The sequence below is a fragment of the Gordionus sp. m RMFG-2023 genome, chromosome 5, assembly GCF_954871325.1.
Source record: "Gordionus sp. m RMFG-2023 chromosome 5, tfGorSpeb1-WG-v2, whole genome shotgun sequence".
Lineage (NCBI taxonomy): Eukaryota > Metazoa > Nematomorpha > Gordioida > Chordodea > Parachordodidae > Gordionus > Gordionus sp. m RMFG-2023.
The window spans coordinates 12,961,836-12,988,316 of record NC_088779.1 but is presented as its reverse complement, the minus strand read 5'-3'; the positions used below and the strand labels follow the sequence as shown (position 1 = coordinate 12,988,316).

At 25.9% G+C, this 26,481-nt stretch overlaps 3 protein-coding genes across 3 annotated transcripts; all 3 read right to left on the bottom strand.

Moving 5' to 3' along the window:
- Nucleotides 1-5,007: 5,007 nt before the first annotated feature.
- On the bottom strand, nt 5,008-6,539 carry LOC135930180 (uncharacterized). The gene is made up of 4 exons (XM_065466962.1): nt 6,495-6,539; nt 6,163-6,228; nt 5,073-5,494; nt 5,008-5,025 (listed from the first exon to the last, which is right to left on the bottom strand). Exons 1-4 carry the CDS (start codon nt 6,535-6,537, stop codon nt 5,008-5,010), a joined length of 549 nt encoding a protein of 182 aa, XP_065323034.1. The 5' UTR covers nt 6,538-6,539.
- A 2,282-nt stretch (nt 6,540-8,821) lies between these two features.
- LOC135930179 (uncharacterized) lies at nt 8,822-10,120 on the bottom strand. The gene has a single exon (XM_065466961.1). It carries the CDS (start codon nt 10,118-10,120, stop codon nt 8,822-8,824), a length of 1,299 nt encoding a protein of 432 aa, XP_065323033.1.
- Nucleotides 10,121-22,360: 12,240 nt separating this feature from the next.
- Nucleotides 22,361-23,512, bottom strand: LOC135929855 (transcription factor kayak-like). Its single transcript, XM_065466585.1, has 3 exons — nt 23,380-23,512; nt 23,229-23,336; nt 22,361-23,181 (listed from the first exon to the last, which is right to left on the bottom strand). The coding sequence occupies exons 1-3, from the start codon at nt 23,410-23,412 to the stop codon at nt 22,501-22,503; spliced, it is 822 nt and encodes a 273-aa protein (XP_065322657.1). The 5' UTR covers nt 23,413-23,512; the 3' UTR covers nt 22,361-22,500.
- Between the last annotated feature and the right edge of the window lie 2,969 nt (nt 23,513-26,481).

Here is a 26,481-nt window from a genome sequence, read left to right as displayed (position 1 = left end):
ACAACAATAATTACTTTTTCTTCTCTTTTTTGCGGCTGGCACCATATAATTATAAGGCCAAAATAAGGGATTTAAAATGAGAATTTAAAAAGAGTAAATAGTATTAAGGCATATAATGAATGAAAAGGGATGAGGTTAAGACTTTTTTGTTTTATAAAATATTATAAAAATTAAGGCATATAATGAATGAAAAGGGATGAGGTTAAGACTTTTTTGTTTTATAAAATATTAAAAAATATATTTATAAAAAATCCGAATTATTGCAACAATTATTCAATGCAATATGACATTTCATTGAACATTTAAGCAGGGACCCGAACATTTATAACGGTTCAGTTTGGTTACGGTTCAGTATATAAAAAATTATAATGGTTATTTTGGATGTTGAGTTAGCCGTTTTTAAAAATCAATTATGAATAAGGAAAAATACTATGTATCTTTAGGTTGAGCCAAATAAGGTCAGACTCATTTAGAGATTGTAAAACTAAATTATTTATAACAACGAACAAATTTTAAGTTGAGATTATCAAAATGTTTTTTAAAAAAAAGGCTAAGGACCAATATATATTTTTATTTAGTAATTTCATATATTTTTACATATTTTTATATAGTTTTTAATATTTTAGTGTTTTATCTTTTTTTTTAAAATTATACCAATATCAATATTATCAAAATAAAATTTTAAAAAATAAAACAAATAACAATGGCAATATTTTGAAGTTTTGGAAGAAGGAAAATTTATTTCCTTTTTTGAGAAAATTAGAGAGTAAAATTTTGTCAGCCCTGGCAAATCCGGCTTCTAGTGAAAGGTTATTTTCTGTAGCCAGCCGCCTATTAGAGGAAAGGCGTACACAATTGAAATAAAAAAAAATAGACATTCTTCTTTTTCTAAGTAAAAATTTGGATTTATAATATGTATTTATTTTTTGTTATTATGTGAACATTATGTTGAAATAAATAGAATAAATTCAAAAAAGTGTAAAAATTTTAGCATTAAAGTTTTGAAAAATTTAAAAACACCGTGAATTTTCGGGCGTGAAACAAAATATTGCCTTCGAGTATTTAATGATTTAAAGGATAAAATAAAAGTAATACATATTAATTATCTCTAAAAAATAAAATATTCTGGTGCCAGCCAGGCGGCAAAAAAATATAATTTAATTGTTTTTTTTAAAAAAAGATTCCGAATCCCCTTAAATATTTTTCTAAAAAAATTTATTTTTGTTATAAATATCTGAACCATAACCGTAACCGAACCGATATAATTATTTTTTGAGGGAGTAAAAAGAACCTTTATAAAAAACGGTTAAACCGGTTCAGTTTTTATATTTTAGAAATGGAAATAATTTGAATATCCAGAATTATATAAACGTGCTCTTATAGTACTGGCGGTTCCCGCAACACAAGTTTCTGTAGAAAGGGCTTTGTGTTATCGTCACAACGAACAAAAAGGAATCCATTTATACTTGAAAATATATTACATATAAGTTCAAATAATATATTTAAAAATGAGTTATTTTGAATCTTATATATTTTTTTTATATATAATTCATAGATGGGTATAATAAAAATAAATTAAAAGATGGTGTTGCTTCAATAAAAAAAAATTTCTAACCGTAATGAACCTTTATAATTAGCTGAACCGAACGGAACCTTTATATAAATTTATTCTCAAGAACTGTAACCAGAACGTAACCATTATAATTGAACCGTTATAAATAACGGTTCGGGTCCCTGCTTAAATGTTGCAATAATTCGGATTTTTTATAAATATATTTTTTAAAACAAAAAAGTCTTAACCTCATCCCTTTTCATTCATTATATTTCTTAATTTTATACTATTTACTTTTTTTTAAAAATTCTCTTATTAAATCCATTGGAATTTCAATTATATGGTGCCAGCTGCAAAAAAAGAGAAGAAAAGTAATTAATATTTTTTAAAATAAAACCTCATCCCTTTTCATTTATTATATGCCTTAATTTTATACTATTTACTTTTTTTTAAATTCTCTTTTTAAATCCCTTATTTTGGCCTTTTAATTATATGGTGCCAGCCGCAAAAAATTGAAGAAAAGTAATTATATATTTATTTTTTTTCATGGGGATTCGGAATATTTAAATATTTTTAAAAAAAATATTTTAAAAAAAAGATCACGAATAAAACGTGGGGATTCCATATCCCAATACGACATATATATACTATTTTATAATTATTAAATTTAACTTTTATAGTTATTCAATTACATTGACCTTTTAAATATAAATACGTTATATTATTGTGACAAATATATTATTCGAATAACATCAGTGGCGTAGCCAGGATTGATCCATGGGGGGGGGGGGGGGTTTGAAAATTTTTTGGGGGCTTCGCCCCCAAACCCCTTTTTAGAATTAAAATTTTTGCCAAATTTATAATTAATAAGCGACTGGAAAGCATTATTTTGAAAATGTTATCAATGTTTAGTAAATTGTATATTAATTCATTCTATTCGATGTAAAAAAAATTTGCCTCCCCCCAAACCTTCCAATTTTATGATCAACTCAATATATCTTATTCTATGTTAAAAATAATTATTTTAATTACATTTTTGCATATAACAATATTTTGCAGAGATTTTATTTATTATTAACTTTATTTATTTAACTATGTTTTTATTTTAATAATATATAAAAAAATAAATTTCAAAATATATAAATTTTATACAGATTATTATATTAAAAATTGAATGTAAATAAACTATATTTTAAAAAAATAAAATTGCAATAAAATATGTAATTCTTGCTAAAAAAATACAATTTAACAATTTTATTTAGTATAAACCCTTTATTTAACTATGTGTTTATTTTATATACAAAAAATAAATTTCAGAATTAGAAATTTTATACAGATTACTATTTTAAAAATTGATTGTAAATATCTATATTTTAAAAAAAATAAAATTACAATAAAATATAAGTAATTCTTGTATGCAATTTAAAAAAATATAATTTAACAGTTATATTTAATACAAATGAGTATATTATATAAATAATTCTTATTGTAGGTGCAATACTATTAATAAATATAGTATAAAAATATCATGACTAAAAATTCATTATAATTAAGTTTTACATATAAAAATTTTATGACTAAGAAAATATTACAATTATATGATTTGAATTTATAAAGAGAGGTCTACTTTTCTCTGAGATTTGGCTAATTCATCTAGAATCAAATTTTTATCTAGAATAATCTCCTTATAAATATTTAATAGGGCTAATCCATTTAAACGGTTTTCACCGGTGCTATTTCTTAAATAGGTTTTTAACCTTTTCAAAGTTGAAAAAGACCTTTCATTAGTGCAGGTACTAATCGGTAAAGTAGCTAAAATAAAAAACAATGTTTTGATATTTGGCAGGGAATCTAAAGTGCAATTACACATGGAAAGGGCCCGCAAAGCATTTTTTGGTCTCAAAGAGTACTCTATTCTGCCAAGATTTTTATACCAAAATTCGACATCACAAAGTAACTTATCATACGACCCTAATAAATCATCAGAATAAAACTCTGAGATGTTCTTAATATCCTCTCGCGTTTCAAGTGTAATCAACAATTCAGACTCAACCGGCAAAAGAAAATAAAAGCTTTTTAAAATAAAATTGTGACTTATAAATCTTTCCTTTAATTGAAATAAAAATGTATCAATAAGTGGAATAAAAATGTTAATTTTATTAAAATCCTCAATCGTAGATGCATCAATATTTGAGCGATTGGATTGTCTAGAAACTACTCTAGGTTTAAAAATTTCAATCCCAAACATATTAGCGATCTCCTTTACTTTCTCATATATTTCGTGAAATTTTTCATCCACATTATCTCTGATATTTGTTAATATTTCAACAATATCCTTTGCCCTATTCATAACCTCCCTTAAATCCAAATTAATTTTTTGTAACGTTTTGCTAAAATCATATGTATAATTAAATAAAAAATAAACACATTGAATTGAAATTAAAAATTGAGGCTTCGTAATAGCCTGTAAAAGATTTTCCGCATCTGCGGAATCTTTTTCTTTGCGTAATATGTATGATTCCAGTGCCGCAAAAATAACCTCATATAACTCGATGAAAACCTTCACCGATTGTTGTCTTTCAATGAATCTTGTGGGACAAAATCTTTTGAATTTTTTTTTTGAATTTTTTTGAATCAATTTCATCGAACGTTTGGGTAAAAATCTCCCTCTTCTTGGGTGGGGTAAAGAAGTCACAAACCGACGATATTGTTTCTAAATTTTGAAAAATATATAAAAATTATATAAAGATATCTATAATACATAATAAAATCTAATAAATTTCAATTAAATCAAAATCTTTTTACGTAAACTGTTCCGGATGTCTCTAATTTCACATGCCTCAGTTATCATCAAATTCAGGCAATGTGAACTGCAGTGAACATAAAGAGCTGTGCTATAAAGCTCTCTAATTCTTGACTGGACCCCTTTAACATGGCCACTCATCGAGGGAGCTCCATCGTACCCTTGGCCTCTCAGTAGATTTAAATTTAAATCCAGGTTTTGAAGTGATTTAATAATTTGATTAGCAATCGTTTCTGACTTAGTGTCAGGTAATTCAATAAATTGAACAAATAGTTCCTTCATTTTATAATTACCTGATTCCATATCAATAAACCTTATTGCTATGGATAGTTGTTCAATATTACCAATATCGGAAGTTTCATCCGCCAAAACACTAAAAAATGGTGATGCTTTGACTTTTGAAGAAAGTTCCTTTAATATAAACTGATTGCATATTGATATTATTTCATTTTGAATAGTGGGACTTAGGTAAGTAGCATTTTTAGAGGAGCTTTCAAAAAGCTTTAGGTAGTTGTCATTATTATTACATAAAAATTTCAATAATTCCTTGAAATTTCCTTCATTGTGAGAAGGGGATGTAAGTGTTAGGGGGCCAGGAGATATCCTATGAGCTCTTAACGCCAAGCCCTGCCTCCCTAACCAAATGATAGCATCAATAATTATAATTATTCTTGATCGATTTTTTGTAACAATATCAAAAATTTTTTTATTCAATACATTAGATATTGATATCTTTTGATTCATTGAGATTTCTTTTAAAGAATCCATTATCTCACAGGAATTAAGATGATATTTATTTTTTTGATGATAATTAAAATTTTCGAGCGCATCTTTCCATCTTGTATACACTTGACTTACCAATGTTTTGAGTTTTTGTAACCCATTTCCAGCATATCTTGGGGAAAATATGACGCAAACTTTACAAAATGCGCCCTTTTCATCGGCTGAGTAAGCAAGCCACTTATATTTGTTAAGCCAGGATGCTTGAAAGGTTAAATTTCTTTTGCCCAAGGGCAATGGAAATTTATAACATTTGTCAGGTATCCAAATATTTTGAACAGCTAACAATTTTTCATTATCATTTTTAAAATGAAAATTTAAGTAAAGTGAAACATCTTTTTGAGAACGGTGTGGTGTTTCTATATTTTTTTTAGATTTTAAATGATATATTTCAATATGAATTTCAATGTTAAGAGCTGAGCAGCACAAGAAAAAAATCTGGATTATAAAAAATGTATCTCAGATAGATATCAAAGTTTCTTAATAAAAATTTAAAGACAGATACAAGTAGAAGGAAATTACTATAGAATATCATTACCAGTTTTAATTAATATTTTTATATTTGTAGGATGATTTACACTCATGGAAGTGAAGAAGGTAGTAATATTTAAATTATGAAAATAAGTTCCTAAATATTATAGCTGCCCAAGATTGTATATACAAAAGATTTTAAGAAAATAATTATGTTCTTCACAAATAAATAATAAAAACTGTATATTATAAACTATTCTAGTTTAATTGGTAATGATAAATCATCTGTATCTAAGATTCATTTTTTCACAACAAATCTGTATCTAGATTATTTTTCTGGAGGGCCTGCCCAACTCTGTTTGTATTGTAGATACAAGTTTTCAATACTGCTCAACTCTGTTTGACTTATAATGTACTACCTTTTGCAAAATAACACAAAAAAATGACTAACTTTAAAATTATAACTAAATATCGTACATTGCAAAATTTTAATAACTCAAAATGAAAATAGTATAATTTACAAATAAAAAAAATGGAATTAAAATAAATACTATACCATCATTTGATGATTTTCCAGCCAAATCAACTGATAGCTCACATGCTTTTGTAACACATAATGTTTCTATTTTTAATTAAAAAATATTAGAAATTATAAATAATTTAGAATATATACCATCATTTGATGATTTTGTAGCTAACTCATCATTGGTTTTCCCATGGAGATGGAGTGGTAATGGTATGTCTGGTATTTCTAATTGCAAGATTTAAATAAAACATATTGATAATACCATTACCTTCGAACTCAACTGATGGCTGATTTTCACTAGTCCATATATATTTCTAATTCAAATTACATAACTTAAATTTTATAAATAAATTAATATATACCTTTTTCTTTTTGTTGTTGACAAAAAAATTTACGGATATCCATATTTAAAAATGATAAAAACTTAAAATTTACAAACAAAACAAACTATCTAAATAGTTTAAATTTAAAAATATATATTTAATAATTAAATTTATAAATATCTAATTTAACTATGCCAAGCCAGAAAATATTTACAAAATATCTTTATTGTTATTTAATATTCTAATTTAACTATGCCAGAAATTATTTACAAATACAATATATCTTTATTCTTATTGTTGTTTAATATTTTAGTTCATATAATTTATATATATTTTTAAACGATGTGATCATTTAAAATTAAAACTCCTTTTTTTATAAATATATATTATCTTATTTCTCTAAATTGAAACCGTTTTTTAAATATAATTATTCGCAATAAAAAAATAATAATTTTTTATTTTATAAAAAAAAAAAAATTAATTTAAAAAAAAAACATTTTTTTCCATGGGGGGGGGGAGGGGGGTAATTCAACCCCACCCCCCCTCCCCTTGTCTACGCCACTGAATAACATTGAATATTATAACCTTTTAAAATATATGACAAAAATATCTAAAATAGAACATATTATTGTTGTAGCTGTTGAAAAAAATAAGAAACAAATTTAATTTAATACATCAAATGTCAGTTATTTTCTGACAGGGGATTTGAGTTTTCCTTGGTGGACAAGAAGAGGTGGATCATCACATGGTGGATGGTCAATAAAAAGTCATTTGTTGGAAATTTAGGATGAAGAATTGGATTAATGGTAGAATATGTCAGCGAGGAACAAAGTGGACCTTGTGAGATGGAGAGTTGGATAATTATGATTTATTATATTATATTTTTCTTAATGGATAGATATTAGATTGTTGTTATTTAGCTTACAAAGGTAACGATAGAAAGTATGTAATGGGTATTAGGCAGGAATATGAAAATAAGATCAGGAATTTAAGACAGTAATATTTGGTATATTATAGGTCTAGATGTATATGGTACATCCAATTTTGTTTATTATTTGATATGCCTTAAGACTCATTGAATGGTGTTATAGGTATTCCGTCATAGGAAGATAAAAGACCTCATGATCAGCAGGACAGAAAGGATTGCTAAATTTAAATATTTGAAATTTAGGAAAATATATATGGAAATAGACTTTTGTAATAAAGTGTATATTACAATTATGCATTTTGGGTTTTTAAAGGGATGGACATGTGTGGGATCATTTATTATTAATTAATGTTAATATATTGTATTTGTAATTTAGTTTCAATTAAGGTTGGTATATTAAAGGATCTATTGAGGGTGAGTTAATGTTGTTTATTTTGAAGTAATTAACCATTTTTATGAAATAGGGTGTAATGTGAATTACACATATGATATATTTAATTATGAAAGATAATAGTTATTTTGATTTAGTGTCTGCATTTATTATATATATAAATTAGATAGGAATTTATATGATATATCAGATGATGTATTTAGTATATATATAAATTGGATAGGAATTTATATGATATATCAGATGATGTATAATATTTTTTTTTTCCCAAATTATGAAATCTTTAAATTTAATATCAGGGTTGTGCATTTGACCGGTCAAATACAATTCGGTCAATTGACCGATATTTGACCGGTCAAATTCAAATAAATGTTTTTTACACCAATATTAACTTTATTTTGCATTTATATAATATTATAATAAATCTATGTATAATAATAAATATCATAATATTTTTTAATTCATTCTATAGTCAATGTTTCACCCTCCGTGGCAGAGTCTTGTTCCGATTCATTTACAATATCATTATTTTCTTTAATATTTTTAATCAATCTTAAATTATGATACACTCTTACTAATTTTCCTGCTTTAGAAGCCTTTAATCTATTTCTGTTTTTCGTGTGAATATTGCCCCAAACCGACCAATTTCTTTCAGAAGAAGAAGTCGAACTAGGAAATGTTAGTAAAATATTAGCGACTTCTCTTAATGGGCAAGGTGGGCAAAATGCATTCCACCAACTTGAGGCCGAAATTTGATTGTTTCTTATGGAAGTTACAACTTTCCACATATTATGGCTATTAAATATACCGCTTTTGCTTCAGAAATTTACTATATTACTCAAAATACTTTGATTATCACCACCTTGTAAAATACCCAATTCTTGTATTATATTACATGCTTCATCAAATTCAGTATTAGTAAGATGCTCCCCTTGATATTGGGGGTCCAATAAATAAGCAGCATTGTGAGCACATGTATCATGGCATGATTGTATTATGTGTTTTTCCAAATTAAGCATCTCGTTTTTTACTTGGGCCAAAGTACATTTATCCCCTTGCACTTTCAACAAAGGTAGCTAAAGGTTGGAGTATAGCTAAAAATTTTAAATTTTTCGTCCAAAATTCTTCGTTTAATATATTATTGGTAATTTCTATGGGACAAATATCACAAACAGCTTCTTCAACAACTGATGCTTTTAGAGCTTTCTTGCATATTTGAATTTGTTCCATACATTTTATTGACGATGCCCATCTTGTTTGGCTAATTGTACTTAATGTAGATGGTATGCCATGAAGATTCTTATTACGGGAAAATACTGCAGCTGGTATGTGTTTATTCTTGAAAAATTTAACAATTTTTTTAATTATTGAAATATGGTCACTGAAGGCGTTCAATCGTTCAAAATCGTGAAAGAATAACTGCAATGTATGCGCTGCATAACCATAACATTGTATATGATTATAAATAGATTCAGATTTTAGACTTCTCCAGGCTGCTTTCATGTTAGCGGCATTATCAGTAACTAAAGAATATACTTTTACCGGATTCAATTCATGAATTACATTTTTAAATTCCTGGGCAATATAATCTGCCGTATGGCGATTTTCCTCAGTATTTAGAAATTTGTAGAACACTGGAACAGGCGTCATCACCATAAAATTAATAATACTCTCGTTTCTAATGTTGCTCCAGCCATCTGATACAATTGATAAGTAAGGAGCTTTATCTATTATATCTGCAACTCTCACCTCCATATCACCTGACGCTTTGTCTAGAAGATATCCAGCCAGCTGCCTTCTCCTGGGTAATGTGTAAATAGGACGTATTTTTTTAAAAAATTCTTGGATGTAGGGATTTTCAGTGATGTGGAAAGGTAAATTGCTCGCATATACAGCCTTTGCAAACAATTGATTCAGCTCATTTTTTTCTTTGGGATTAATTCTATCTATGAAACCGGTTATACAAGATTGAGATTTATATTTAATCGCCTTGCTTGTAGATTGATTAGAAATAATGGAATCAAATTCTCCTGAGTCACAAGACAAAATATTGTTCATTTGATAATCATTCTCACTAATTTCACCCAATTCTTCATTAGAGTTAGACTTAGAAGTATTACAAATTACATTTGTGATATTTTTTGTAGAGGTTGATATTTTGGAATTTGAATAAAATTTTTCCTTAATTATAACAGGGCACATAGTACAGCTGCTTAATAAATGTTTGACCATTCTATTAACGTGGGTGATATAGGACATCTTGCAAAACTTGTACACCGCTTTAACTGATTTACCATCGCGTACTTCTTGAAAATGTTTCCAAACATGATGCTTTGGTTTGATCATAATCCCTAATATATTAAAATTTAACAAAAAATGATTTTGATTATTGTAAAGTTAATCAATCTTAACTATTTTATAATTATCGACCAATTATTCCAATAATTTCTTAATATTATAAATATAATATAATATATATAATTTTTTACCAGAATTGAATAATATTCCGTAAATCTGACCAGAACAATTAAAATGAAAATTAATTTTAAAAACCAAATATAGCAAGTGTAAGTAAAACAAATGAGGATTAATATAATTTATACTCGGCTAAATATTAAATAAAATTTAAATTTATTAAAAAATAAGAATGAAAAAATTATATTATGATTATAATAAATCAGGTATTTTTATTTTTTTTAAGAAAAATGAATTGAAAAAAATAAAGAAGGCGAGAAACAGCAATGATTAGGCAAAAAAATAACTAAAAATATTACTATATTTAGAAAAATTACATATTTATATTTTAACAATAAAAAAATTCTTTTGTTTTTAACAATTCATGATACAAATAATTTTTTAAATAATTGTAACCTAATAAGATTGATAAACATGCTTTTAATGCATACTAGTTAATTATATCAAAATATTTATAGAGTATTTGACCGTATTTGACCGGTCAAATACTCCTCCGGTCAATTGACCGACATGCCAACCCTGTTTAATATATATATTTTTTTTTTAATTATAAAATTTTTATAAAAAGTTCTATTTGCAATTATTATATTATTTTTATGGTATGCAATGATGTGAAGGGAAATTATTTTTACAGATAAGGTCAGCCCATGTTGAGGGGTATGCCTTGAGGTGAAAATATTGTTTAGTTTGCATACTGGAGAAAGTTTTTTTTTTTGGTGTAAATTTTTTTTTGAAATTTATACTGCATAATACATTTTTTTTTATCTTTGTAATAATTTTATAACACATCACATTTTACTATTTATTTTATGAACATTTTTTTTAAAGAAAAGACTCAAATTATTTTATATTGTGAAGGTACATTAAAAATTCTTTACGTATATACCATATAGCCCATTATATTCTCAATTTTTGTTACTTTGCATTCTACATTTTTGTGAATTTGTGCTAATTGTGATGGCAGAGTTAGGTAGAAATGGGATATTTTTCTTAGGATACTGAGTAATTCCTAGATGGAAAATATTTTATTTTCTACATATTATATATTTTTCCTCCCTATAAAATATTAAATTTATTTCTATACATATGTCTTGTAATTTTATTTAAAATCTTTGTTCGGCAAAGTTTCGCAATTAATTTTAATACCTAAAGATGGATTTGTATATTTATTTTAGGAGATATTTATAAAGATGTAGCTTTGTTTTTTTTCACATGACAGAAGGAAAATTACATGTGTTGAAATTGCATTTCACACACAGACCATATGTTCACATTACATTATTATATGTAAAATCATTATTTCTTAATTACCATGAATCATACCCAAATAATGTATATTATAGCTCATATTTCCCAAATGTCTTAAAATGAATGAATTATTATGCTTGGGCTGATATTATATTGTCCATATTAATGTTCCATAGATTGTAAATGCAGATACCCCAATGTACTTGTCATTATTGGTAATATGTGTTTTCGCGATTATATATTGAAAGGTATCGGAGATATTATATTATAAATCATCATACGGGGAGACGATTCGATAAATTCCCTGAACGTCTTCAAGGCATCCCGATACAATTCAAAGAGGTGATTCGATACAATTTAAAATCGATACCATTCAAAGTCGATAAAATTTAAAGGGGCGATTCGATACAATTCTAAGGGCGATTCGATACAACACCACCACAGAGAGAGGGACGCTGGGCTTGTAAAGGGTGGGCGTGTTGTAGCTGTTGAAAAAAATAAGAAACAAATTTAATTTAATATATCAAATGTCAGTTATTTTCTGACAGGGGATTTGAGTGTTCCTTGGTGGAGAAGAAGAGGTGGATCATCACATGGTGGATGGTCAATAAAAAGTCCTTTGTTGAAAATTTAGGATGAAGAATTGGATTAATGGGAGAAGATGTCAGCGAGGAACAAAGAATGGACCTTGTGAGATGGAGAGTTGGATAATTATGATTTATTATATTATATTTTTCTTAATGGATATTTTTTTAATGAATAAATATGGATCGTCTTGTTATGAAATATGGTTTGTTTTAATTATATTGTTAATTTTTTACCAACTAATTATCTTTATATGTTTATACCCTTAAATTCAGGTATTTACAATATAATAATTATAATATATATTTAAAATTATGTCAACCGTTTTATTGTATCCAATATCTTCATGTATATAAAAAATATTCAAATCAACTAAAAAATATAATAAAAATTAATGCTAATAATAATAATGAATGAACATCTGTAATGTTTCCAATTCCCATCTCTCTTTTCTTTCTATTTATCACCTCATATATTGTCATATATGACAGATCTCATTATGATTAATCTTTACTATAGAATTAATGTAAAAAGAAAACAATTTTTGTGAATTTTTCTTGATAAGATCTTTATCTTTTCGATTTAACTTTTTTTTAAAATCTATTTTCCATTTTGATTGAAACTTTTCCTTCTTTTCTTTAGTTACGGCCCTGGCTATATAAAAAAGTATTGTCATGATCCCAATGCAAATAGTGGGTATTTCCTTTCAAGAGAATATCTTGCCATTTTAAAATTAAATTTTTAGCTCAATTTCTTTCCTCTTAAAATAATATAGGCATTATGAATGGAAGGGATAATAAATAAAATATTTTGGATAAGATTTTGTTAAATTATTCTTCCAAAACCTATATATTTAGTTTTTGCACAGCTTAATTATAAGTAGTGATGAATTAAAAGATAAGAATTAACCATACATTAAGCTCCCTTACTCCTAGATAGTAAAAAAGGTGAGAAAGAGAGTGGAAAGAGAATGTATTAAGTGTTCTGCCTATAGAAGAGGTCAATGGTAAAAACGCTAAAGAAATAAATATGTAAATTAATTCAATGGTATGGAGAAATATAATAAGTGAAAGATGTAGACAGCATAGATATGAATATTCAAAACTATCAAGTAGTTTTTAGGTCAAAAAAATAGTGACCGGTCTTTAGCTTTAAAATGTGGAGAAAAATTGGCCTCTGAAACTTCCAAAAAATTCACAATTTATACAAGTATTTCAAACAAACCATTTTAAAATGAGTGGTCCATGTAAGAAAATAAATTTAATTTAAAATATTTCAATTTTTTACTCACTGTTTCTTTCAAATATTTTTAGTAGGGAAGACCGGGGCGCATTAGATTCCTTAATGTTGAGATCCACTCCTGGTATCTATCTTTAATGGGCAAGGAATTTACTGATAATTTTATAAAAATGTCGCATGTATTTACCCAGTCTGTCTGTAGTTATATCTATCCTCTTGCAAAATGTTTATATTCAGTAAATATTCTCTAATTTTTGTTTACTTATTCCTCTTTTGTATTTTAAAACTCATTAGCTCATCCTTTCTTTTGCTTTTGTGTCATATTTTATGATAAATATTTAAATAGGAGATAATAATTCTGTGTTCCGAATTAAGCCTGCGGTGAACCTTAATTCTGTTTATTTTTCCAATCGTTTCATTAGAGCAAATAAAATGATATATTTGGGACGAGGTATTATATGATGCGCTAAAGCAAGTAAATATTTCTCTGGAGTCTGAGTGTTCCCGATGATAGGTTGATTTAGACAAATACCCAAAAGTTGTTTCCCTCTAGCACCCTAGTTCATATTTAGAGCTCCTGAACATAGGGAATTATGAATTTTCACCCACAATAGTTCGACTTCGTTAAAATCACCTATTAACAAGAATCCTTTGAGTTTTGGAAATTTATTCAGGCACTCCGATAAACTTGGGAAGAAGTTATTTTTTAAAAAAATAATTATGGCAACGAAACATTTACAATTTTAAGACATTTATATCTCGATTAATTTAATGCTTCATATTCTACTGTTAAGAGCATTAAAATTTGATAAGTAACTCTCCATGTCATTTTTTATGACTAAACATACACCACACCAGTTTTACCAGTCTCGCTGGGGAAAATAAATTGATAGCCATTGCAGTATATCTTACAGGATTAGTCCAATGCGTCTCTTGAATATAAACTATATCCACTTCCAAGCGAATCCTTAACTTACTGAACTTATTATTAATGGACCTCAAATATTTGCATAATAAAATTTTAATAATAAAATATTTAAAATATGAATAAACCTATATGGGACAACAAGAATAAAACAAAATCCAGAGATGAATTAGAAGATTATTTAATATACCATGAGAGTAAAGCTTGAGTTTAACATTTAATCTACCAGATGACTTATATTTGCTTATGGACACAATGTTACCGATATATGGAAGTTCAAGTTATGAAGAAGCAATATCTATATTAAAATGTTTTTGTAATTATAAAGAGGTAAAAGAGATAAATGAAAAATCTAGATCAAATAATATATCTTATCCTAATAAAAATTTTAAAAGTCAAAATAAAAACTTAAATTGAATTATGTAAATTTTAATACTAAATGTTAAAAAAAAATAAATTCTTATAAATTAAAAGAAATAAATCATAGGATAACAATTGAAGAAATAATAGTGATTAAAAACAATAATGAAAAAAAAATTAGAGAAAATAATAAAATAAAAAATTTTATAATTAATAAAAAATTTAAAAAAACTTTGGAAATAAAGAAAATTAAAACAAATATTAAAAAGAGAGGCAAGGTGATTAAATATCTTGATGTTGAAAAAGTTTTTAAGAGTATGATATGGAGATCGTATGTTGAAGATGGAAGGAGAAAGAGAAATTTCTTTATAAAGAACAAGTTGAAGATAAATTATGATATAAAATTGTTTAAATTGAAAAATAAAGGAGTAAAATTTAAAAATAAAAATAATTATATAAAACGAGACAATTCCAAATATTCTATTATTCTATATTCCAAATTCTTATTCTTATGAATGATTCTGATAAATTATTTATTCCATTATCATTTCAATTATTCCAAAATTATTTTTGAGATATATTGAACATAATATATATTTACAAGATAAATAAATAAAAATGATAATAAATAACGAGATGAACAAGCTAATGTGAGGATGATGTTCAAGCGAATGATTAGACGATAAGGATGACAATCTACGAACAAACCAATGAAAAAGATATGACTCAGGCTAAACAACGAACAAAATATCAAATGAAAATTCTACTACAAAGGAGAAAAAATTTTTAGAGGGGGAAGAAGTGAACAAGTTCAAGTTCAAAATTCGAAAATTCAAAGTCAAGTTCAAAAGCGAGAATATGAATTACGACATAGAAAATGATTGTTATAAATATATAAAATTTTGAAAGAGAAATGGGATGATCAAAGCAAATCAACAAGCAATGTTCAACAAGAGGGAAATGTTAAATATATATTTGAAATACAAAACTTTTTATATTTTCTTTTTAAATTAAATGACCTTCTCGTAAATTTTCTTTTATTTTTATAAAATATAAGGACGAACTTGTCGAAATTCTTTAACCTTTTAAAAAACTTATTATTTTTAATAAGTAAAAATGTAAATTTAAAATGTATATATATAGAGCACAAAATGTTAAATATTTTAGTGTTAAAAGTGTTAATAAAAAATAAAATAAAAATTTAATTGTTTTAGTTGCGCCTTCCATTAAATTAATATTTAGTATATTCTAGTTTATGATTGGAATATAGCTAGAGGTGTACCGATACCACTTTTTGGAGTCCGATATTAAATTGATATATTTTGTATTCTGTAAAGATACCAATGGTTTTAATTTTTAATATACTTTTTATTAGTGTAACATCTATAATTTAATTATATTTTATATTCAATTCAATTGCAACTAAAAGTATATAAAATATTTTTATAACATTAATCTATATACATAATAAGTAATAAACAAATATATTATAAAATTTGAAATAAATATTTAACATTAATATATTGAAAATATCTTTTTAGAAATATCAAAATTTCCAATTTATAAAAGGTCAGCCTGCGGCGATGGTAACTGTTCAGCTTCACTAAAAACAGATTTCGAAGAGATCATCGCACACTTTTATAAACAGAATGTGCAAAAAAAACAATATGGCAGAATGTTTATTAATTAATTATTAATAAAAAAATATACATAAAAAATGGATTTCGATTTTATTTATAAAAATAAATGATTTTAAATATAACTTTTAAAAATATTTATTTTTGTTAGAGACGCCATTTTATATCGGATCGGAAAATTTTATAATATTGGCCGATAAGCGATATTTAAAAATGGGTGAAATATCGGCCCGATCCGATGAAAATATCGGTACATCCCTTAATATACTTATATATTACGAATTAAATCGATATATTATCATAAAAAAAATTTAAATAATTGTATATATTATTTACTAATAATTGAGAAGTTTTCTTAATAAAGTTTTTATAGGCCTCGTAAATAATAAGTATTTTACCTAATCCCAAAAAAATATTGCAATTTTGTAGTTATTATTTTAAATTGAATCATATAATAGATATCAAATAATTTATTGAAAATATATTAATTGAATAATAACATTGAAAGGGGGGGGGGGGGGGTTATTTAATTAATTTGAAATAAATACAAAATACAAATCAATTTATGATTATAATTTTATTGGACAAAAATTTAATTTTATAAAAAACTTTAATTTAATTTTCCCTAAGCATAAAACTTTTGTATTCTGGAAATGAGTGTGGCCTTTGGAACAATAATTTTTTTCATACCAATCATCGATATGCGAATTAATTCCAGTGACATTTGCTCAGGGATCCAAGCCGAACCTGAACCGAACCATTAAACCGCTAAAAACCGATATTTTTTATCAAACCTAAACCTCTAAAAATTTCTAGCCGAACCTGAACCGAACCTCTAAAATGCCTCTGAACCAGTTCGAGTCTCATAATTTTATGCTTATAAAATAATGTGTAAAGTTTTTACTAGTATATTGCAAAAATTTTAATTATATTCGAATTGTTTTAAAGATTATCATCAATCACATTTAATTGATAAGCGTCAGTCATAATTTTTATAAACTTTAGTATAATTAGACCTGTGCGATGTCTCAATCAACGGCGGCGGTTTTTTAAAATTTTTTTATCGTCGTTCGGCGGCGGCAGCGCAATATTTATTTTAAAATTTTTTTAATGAATTTAATTTATAAATAAATATATTTTTTAATGAATTTAATTTATAAATTAATGTATTATACATTTTTTATAATTAATGTAGGCGATCTTTTCTAACACATTGCTAACATAGTTTAATTGATCTTAAATTATTTCCTGTCTACTCCAATTTAAATTTATATATTTTCTCATTTTCAGAAGACTAAGGAATTGTATTTTTATTTTTACTCAATCAGAGTCATATCAACACACATATAAGAAATATTTTATTGATTTTTATTATAATTAAAATAAATTTGGAATGCAGGCAAAATATGAAGTACGAAATATAATAAGTAAGATTCAGATTTAGGAAAATTATAATTGTCATGAATAAACAGTATTTTATCAAGATTTGTGAGACATAAAGAACTCCTTTTAGCATTGAGCATTAATCCAGCAATGGAAAAAATTCTTGCGCTGGGTGTACTGGTTGCAGGTACGCAAAGAACCTTCTTAGCTAAATTAGTAAGCATAGGAAGTTACAGTCGCTTTTTCTTCCAAAAGAGCAATGCATCCTCTTCTGGAATAATATTTTGGCTGAGCAAAATATGGCATTCTTTTTGAAGAATAGTAATATTGTTATAATCGTTAATAGGAAGGGAATGTTTTCGAGCTAATCTCGCTATATAGAGGATGATGTACCATCCTCGACTTGAATTTCACGCTGAGCATTTCTATCATGCTCTAAAAGTTTTAAATGTCGTATTAGAAATTGCAATGATATCGTAGAATTTGAATTTAAATATTGTGAAACAATATTGAGATTTTGAAATCTTAGATCAAGTAGAGTTGCTAATATCGAATGTTTAGAATATAATTTTATTAATTAAAATATAAAATAACTTGAATTTCAGTGATCGAAAACTTATGGTCAAGCTTTTTTTCATATATTCTTTTAAGCATATTATATCTGAGCAATAAGATTTATTGATTTGTATATGAGCTTCTATTTCACTGCGAAATAATAACCCTAAGTTTATTGTAGATCCTTTTTGGGAGGAAAGAAATTCCACTGACTCTCGGAATGGATTTAATATTGCGAAAAGCTCACCTATCATATATTATTCATTATTAAAGAGTTTTAAAGATTGTTTTCCTTTATTTATAACATTATTTATAGGAATTTTGTTTACACTGTGAACACTTTCTAGCATAATTAATATGCTATGCCAACGGGTAGGGCAATTTAATTTTAAAGTTTTTGCATTAATTGGATTGGTTGGTGCAATGACTTTCTATTATCCGATTCATCAGACATATCAAAATGGTCATCAAGGTATGGATCAGAATCATCAATATCCAAGATATTACCTGCCTCATGAATTGCCTGCAGACATTTACCATGTTCAGCCTCAACTTCACATTCCAAATCAGCTACTCGATATCTGATGGCTGAAATAATTTCTTTAATTTTTTTAATGAGAATATCAATCTTGGTAACTTTTTTTATGCCATCAATTGTAACCAACCAAATTATGAAGTCCATGCCCTAAGCATAAATGATGCTCATAATCCCCTAATCGGACGCTTCTTTTGACATTGGCCCCAGCATCAGTCACCATTTGTATTATTTTGGCTTTTAAATGGAACCTTCAATACTATCAATCTCAGATAATATTGTTTCCCCAGTATGCTTTTGAGTCACATTTCTAGTTGAGGGTAAAATATTTTAAATCAAAATTTTCATCTAAATGATGAAGACTAAATGTGATATAATTTCGACGCTTGAGTGATAGAACAAAATTTTGGTCCAGAGTCAATCAAATTTAAAACATGCGCCTTTATAGATAAAAAAACATCTTCTAGTGCATCTCGACTAATGGTCCTATTTGGTAATTCTGATGAGGAATCAATTATCTTATATTTCTATTTTTTAGGCAATTTATTTTTTAATAATAATTTTATATAAATTTTAAACCTTTAGAAAGTCTGTCCTTCCTTTATTGTTTATAGAATCAAATGGAATCTAGCAGACATCAAAATATAATTTCGCCTTATTAGATTTCATATTTATTTTAAACTTTAAAAAGATATTTAAAAACTTTAAAATAGTTAGGGCTGGAATGAAACAAATTATAAATTAGATATAGTTTTAACTTTCAAAATAAAGCTTTACATAATTAATTTAATAAATTGTATGTTAAGTTTATATTTTAAAAGATATTTAAAAACAAAATAATTAGAGATGGAATGAAACAAATTATAAATTTGTTTTAGTTTTAACTTTCTATAATAAAGTTTTAAAAAAATTATATATTAAATAATACTTTAAAAAGATATTTAAAAAACATCAAAATAATAAGAGCTGGAATGAAACAAATTATAAATTAGATTTAATGTTAGTATTCAAATTAAAATAATAATTTATTATATAAATATTAATATGCTTTCTAAAAATTACAAACGCCGTGCCGCCGCCATAATAAAAATCGACGGCGAGACGGCTCGCGTCGCTGATCTCAATCGGCGGCTTTTCCAACGTGAGCCACCGGCGCACAGGTCTAAGTATAATGCCATTTTACAACATTTTTTAAATATTTTAAACTTATAAATCATAATGCCTAGAGAAAAATTAAATCCAATATATAAATTATTTACAGTATTAACAATGACACATCAAATCTGATATCATACTGGCAGTGCCGGCTACCCAAGTTAGTGTGGAAAGATGTTTTTCAACAATTAAATTTATATTATCTCCACATAGATGTAATTTTAGTGAGACAAATTTTGAAAATATATTAATTGTGCGGTTTAATAAAAAATTTTAAGTAATTGTTCATATTTAAATTAATTAATGATATTTATTTGTTATATTTATAAATTAAACATTATTTTATAATGTGCAATTAATAAAAATGAAGGTTTTATATATGTGTTTTTTATTTTAATTATGAAATAAAAAAAAATCTTCCCTATACATAATTCGAATGTAGGTTTGAATACAAGTGTTCAAACCGGTTTTAGAGGTTCGAACCGAACCGATATTTTTTGCGAACCAAACCTGAACCGTTATTTTTATTCGAACCTGAACCGATATTCGTTTCGGATCCCTGCATTTGCTTTACCAAAATTAAATAAATCTAAGATGTTTAATATTTGATTCTCATGACGAAGGCTAACTTTTTGCTAATGTTTTCAAAGAAATTTTTAGAAAATGTCATTATGCTTTGATCTTAATCAAGTTAATGATGGCTTAGATTATGACTTTTTAAATACTTATATTGAGTTACTGCATCATCAGAAAAAGACATTTTTGTCAAATTTTGAGATTTTAATTTTAAAAAAAATAGGGGTGTACCGATACCACTTTTTGAAGGCTGATCCGATCAGATTTCTAAATATTAAATTGATATCGGTCGATTACCGATCCAATATCATATCTAATTTTGTATTCTGTAAATATACCAATGGTTTTAATTTTTAATATACTTTTTATTAGTATAACATCTATAATTTAACCATACCATAACTTATGTCATTTAAATATGTTATAATGAACAGTTATAGTTTATATTCAATTCTATTGCAATTCTAAAAGTATATAAAATATTTTAATGTTAAATCAATTTTATATAATAAGTGTAATACATTAACTATATACATAATAAGGAATAAACAAATATAATTTATGAAATTTGAAATAAATATTTAAAATAATATTTAACATTAATATATCGAAGATTTCTTTTTAGAAAAACAAAATTTCCAATTTATCAGAGGTCAGTCTGCGGCGATGGTAACTGTCAATATCACCAGCTTCACTAAAAACTGATTCTGAAAAGATTATCGCACACTTTTATAATGCGCAAAAAAAATAACAATATGGCAGTGTTTATTAATAAAAAAATATACATAAAAATGGATTTCGATTTTATTTATAAAAATAATGATTTTAGATATAACTTTTTTTTAAAATTTTATTTTTGTTAAAGACGCCATTTTATATCCGATCGGAAAATTTTATAATATTGGCCGATAACCGATATTTCAAAATGGGCAAAATATCGACCCGATCCGATAAAAAATATCGGCACATCTCTAAAAAAACCAAACATTTTAATTTAAAGTTAATAAATATTTGGTCTTAAATCTGCTAATTTTCAAGTTAACCATTATATCAACATGAGTTAAATAAGAATACATTTCCTTTAAAATTGCATAAAATGAGTCCAATTGGCACTTCCCTTCTTTAATCTTTATATATATACAGTGGTTTTTATCAGGCATTATATTACTATTTTAATCGAAATTCAAATTTTCCAATAATATTTATAATATAATCTTGAAAAACACTCATCAGCTTTATAATATATTATTGGATAAAACACCCTTTTCCTTGACCAATTTTTGCTATCCTTTCCATGAATTCATTCTTAAAAAATTCTTGTTTTAAGGTTCCAAGAATTTGGTAAAACCATCAATATCTTAATCTTTTCGAGTTCACATTATCCTGGAAGAAGTTTTCAAAAGATCTTTCTTAATTTTTTCCGAATTTTTAATTTTTTAAAAATAGAATATCTTTTTTCCCTTAAGCATTTTTTCTTAACTGTTATCTTGTCTATTAATGGTAATAAATTGTTTAGATGTTAAAGGGCAGCATTGAATGTTGAAGAATGTGATACTGGTTGAAGCATATATATTTTTTAATGACAGATATTGCAAATTTTATTGTTAATGATTTATTCTGGTTAATATCCAAGTACATTTCTTTGGTTTTTATTTTTACAACACATATTTTTATCCAAATTAAATTTGATTGTAATCTACTTCTTAAAAAAAATGGGGAAAAAGTTGGGTGCAGGGTTAATATTCATTTACTGCTCATATTCCAATTTCCCATTGAAATAATAATCAAAATTCCAAGCTGGACCAAAAAATTATTAATAAAAATCAGAACCAGGCCAGTCTTGTAAATAAATCTTTTATCCAAACTAAAATCTCACAAATTGAGAATATCAATGATAAAAAAGCTAAATATAGGAGGTTAAAATTTTGATTGAGTCATAGTTATTATAACCCTACTTTTCTCAGGAAATTTTATCAAAATTGGAGGGGTGAAAGTTAACTCATAGAAATATATTACAATATTTTTTTTAAAATCCAATATATTTTAACTATCATTATAATGATACCAAAGTATTACATGACATATTATCTTTATTAATTTTAATATCTTCAGAAAAATAAACTGGTGGTAGAGCACTGGTAAGTGGAGTTAATCCAGTATGTAGATTAGAATTATATTTCTGAAATGAGAATATTGTAGGAGTATTAATATCATTTATTTCATCTTTAAACATATTAGAATTATATTGAGAGCTATCTTGAATACTTGTATTGCTGCTAATTAAGTCAGGAAAATGAAATATTGGAGTTTTAAAAGTTGGTGTTGCAAAATTTTGAAATGTATTTTGTTTAATATCATTAAAGTTAGATTTTAGATTTGGGATATATTTAAAATCAACACAGTTAAGTTCAAGTTCTAATTCATCATTTTTAATTGTTTCTGCAACAAAATTATCCTTAATATTTAATGTTTTAGGCCTATCTGGTTTTTTTGGTTGTTCATTTTTAATTTTTGAGTTATCTAGATGATCATCCTTTTTTAATAAACCATCATCTGTTATATTTTGATTTGATATTGGAATAAGAGAGTTTGAAAAACTATTTTCTTCTTCATTGGTAGACTTATAGACACATTTATGAGTTTTTAATAGGTTTTGGTATTCTTTTTCAATAACTTGAAGTTTAAGATATTCCTCCTCTAATTTATCTTTAATGCTTCTTAAATTATCAGTTTTCTGTATTATAATTTAATATATATACATATATCTAAAATATAATAAACCTGTGTCAAATAGTTAATTCTGTCAACCCTCCTTTGACGACATTTGGCAGCTGCGATTTTATTTCTTTCCCGTCTTTCGTTACGTCGTTCTAATTCTTCCATAGGCAGCTTAAATAAAAAATAGAATGATAATATAAAATATTAATAAAACGTTTTCCTCGTTGTTTTTCTTTTTGGATTTCATATTATGAATAAACTCTTCAGTATTTGGAGAGACAGGTTTTTCTAACTAACATTGACAGCATCCATCTCAAATAAAATTTTAAGATAGGTATTGTGAAAATAATTTGATATTTTATATTTTTGTAAGCCAATAATACGTGATACGTGATATATAGCGCATTCGCCCTCTAACGTTGAATATACAACAGAGCAACGTTAGGTTTTCCTCATTTCCATTTAATTGGAATTTATTAATTAAGGGGGGAAAAAAATATGAGGAGCCCTCCACACGTTTGTGGGCAAGCCGCACGTACTTGTACGAACAACAATTCTGAAGAAATGTTATTAAAACGTCTATAGGCTTAGAGGAAAAGAGAGGGACCAAAAAATAGCCTACACCCAAGAACTGCTTTTAAAATTAATTACTTTAAAGGTGGGAGGTGGAAAATTTAACTTAAAAAGCTTAAATCTTCAAGTTTTCAATTGACTTGGGCAGCATTTAAATTATAAGGGCAGTAAAAATCATCTGGTAAAAATTTTAACCAGCTGATAATTTATTTTTAAGTTTTTCCTTATAACTTGGGAAGTTTTTATGAGCTCTAACTAAAATAGATTTAAGTAACATAGACATAACTTTGAAGAAACCGCTGATTACTATGAATGGTATTGATAAGAATGAAAAACCAAAAAATTAAGCTATATCTAGATTAAAGAAAAAATATTTAAAAATTGTTAAATATCAGAAGAAGCAGCATCCACAATAGGCTTGTTTTTGTTTCTGTAAACAAGTAAATTTTCAGGTGTTGGATTTATATTTATAAAAATATATCTAAGAGGGTTCTTATATAATTATTCCAAAATTACATAAAATTGATGTTATTTATGTTATCAAATCAAACAATTATATTAAGTTGAGAATAAATTAATTCTCAATGAAACCTCTAAATTACTTAGTGAAAAATGATAAATAGTGGGGCAAAGGAAAATCCATCCCAATAGAAAACTATGGCAAACTTAAATAACGTAATTTGCCAGTACAGGCTTTCTTTATCATTAGTGTTGTTAAACAACCCACTTTAGATCGATTTATAAACGGCCCGGTCAAAATTTTAGACAAAAGAATATTATGTAAGCCCGATGATTTTGCTGAGAGACGGCAGGAAGGTCTGGTATTTAAAAAATCAGGCTTAGGATGTACTATTTTATCTAATTAAAAAATCGGGTCATTTAACAACACTATTTATCATTTATATATTCATAGTTTATAATCAATATATTAATTATACATATAAGATATTTTAATAATTTCACATTTTAGATATAATAATATATTTTTAATGTTCCTTTTTAAAATTGATATAGTAATAATCATTTACACCCCTTCAGGAATTTGCCTGTTCTTGTAAATATCAGTTTAAACTAATAAAAATTTTATCCCAAAAACCCGCTACCTTCCTCTCACCCAAAAACACACATGTAATACATCTCAATAAAAAAGAATTTGAAAGGAATCGATTAAAAATTAATAACTTTTTAAAATAAAGAATATAATAAAATTTTTAGAAAAAGGTATGATTATAAAAATGTGAAAACCCAAAATTATTTTATAAAAATTTAAAATAGTTTTATACAATAAGTGGACCTATAAAGATCTCCAATAAAATACATGGGGAAATCCCCATTTAATATTACCCCCCCCCCCCCCCCTATTCCCAAAATCCTGGCCACCCATATAGTTTTTTCTGACTAACTATTTTGTAACTATTATTTTATATTTTAGTGTACCAACTTTACAATAGGCGTAAACTAGAATAGAAAAGAGATTTCCCAACCAATAGGAAATGTGCCTTTTATCATAAATATAAAACTCATAAAAATACTCTCACCCCCTCTAAAAAATAAGATAAATATTGTAAACAATATATATTACTATAATTGAGAAAAATAAGTAAAAGGTAATAATTTCTTAAAATATTTTTTTTTAAAAAAAACTAATATTTTTATATAAAAAGTGTAAATCCAAAATTATTTTTACAAAATAAAACAAAGCCAAAGAAGGTCTATAATAAATAACCTATAGAACTCCAATAAAATTTATATGGGAATTACCAACGTAATAGTGATCCCCCTCCCCTCTGTAAAATAATCCAGGATACATCTATGAACTTTATTATTGGATTGTATACATATTAGATTATTCAATTTTGTGATTACTTAACTATACTTATATTAATCATTATATTAAAACAATCATCAACTTATTTTATAAGGTAATATTTAGGTAATTTCAATTTGTTAGTTATATTTGTTAAAAATAAATTATTTTATAATGATGTCTCTTTTGGTATTTACACTTATATAAATAATATCTAGAAATAATTTAATCAAAATATCGTGTGCTAGTCATTTAAACTATTTAAAAATATTTTAAAACTTTTTGAGTAAGTTCCTCTGTAAAAATAAAATATACCATAGAATTTGATGTCATTTATTTGGAATTTATCTTTCAGCAAAACAACTAACATATATGGTATCTCTTTATGTATTTCTGTTGGTTGGTTTATACATATTTTTATTTACATTCTTATTAATGTTCACACACAATTTATAGCAGTTGTGTAGATAAACGATAATATTATTTTTTTGCGAGGTATGGGATTACCTTTATATCCTCATCGACTTTATAGTTTATTGTGCGGAAGGAATAGGAATTTTTTTTTTATAAAAGTTATCTTTTATTTAAGATATCCTTATTTAGCAAAAGTTGCAAATACCTTATATCTCTTATTTTTATTTTAATTAATTGAATTTGTATCTAATAAACATTAATTATAATGAATCACTATCTGTATTCCTTTTCTTAAGAATCTGCAGAACTCTGTAAAACCTCCACAAAGAAAAGATAATCAATATGCACTCAATCTTATGAAAAATTTCTGGTTATATATTATATATACTAGAGGTCGGCTAGCCTGGCCCGGCACTATCCAGCTCAAAAGCTAGAAAAATAAATAGGCAAATATATTCCTTTTTCCTTTATAAAAATTTATTAAGAGCCAAGTAACTTAAACCAGTTAAAAATAATATGCAG

Coding starts and splice junctions, on each gene's coding strand:
- LOC135930180 (XM_065466962.1), bottom strand. CDS start 6,537: ATGGATATCCGTAAATTTTTTTGTCAACAACAAAAAGAAAAAG. Junction 6,229..6,494: donor TCAACAACAAAAAGAAAAAG/GTATATATTAAT, acceptor AATTAAAAATAG/AAACATTATGTGTTACAAAA. Junction 5,495..6,162: donor TGGAAAATCATCAAATGATG/GTATAGTATTTA, acceptor AAAAAAATATAG/AAACACCACACCGTTCTCAA.
- LOC135930179 (XM_065466961.1), bottom strand. CDS start 10,120: ATGATCAAACCAAAGCATCATGTTTGGAAACATTTTCAAGAAGTACGC.
- LOC135929855 (XM_065466585.1), bottom strand. CDS start 23,412: ATGAAATCCAAAAAGAAAAACAACGAGGAAAAC. Junction 23,337..23,379: donor AGAAAAACAACGAGGAAAAC/GTTTTATTAATA, acceptor TTTTTATTTAAG/CTGCCTATGGAAGAATTAGA. Junction 23,182..23,228: donor GAATTAACTATTTGACACAG/GTTTATTATATT, acceptor ATTATAATACAG/AAAACTGATAATTTAAGAAG.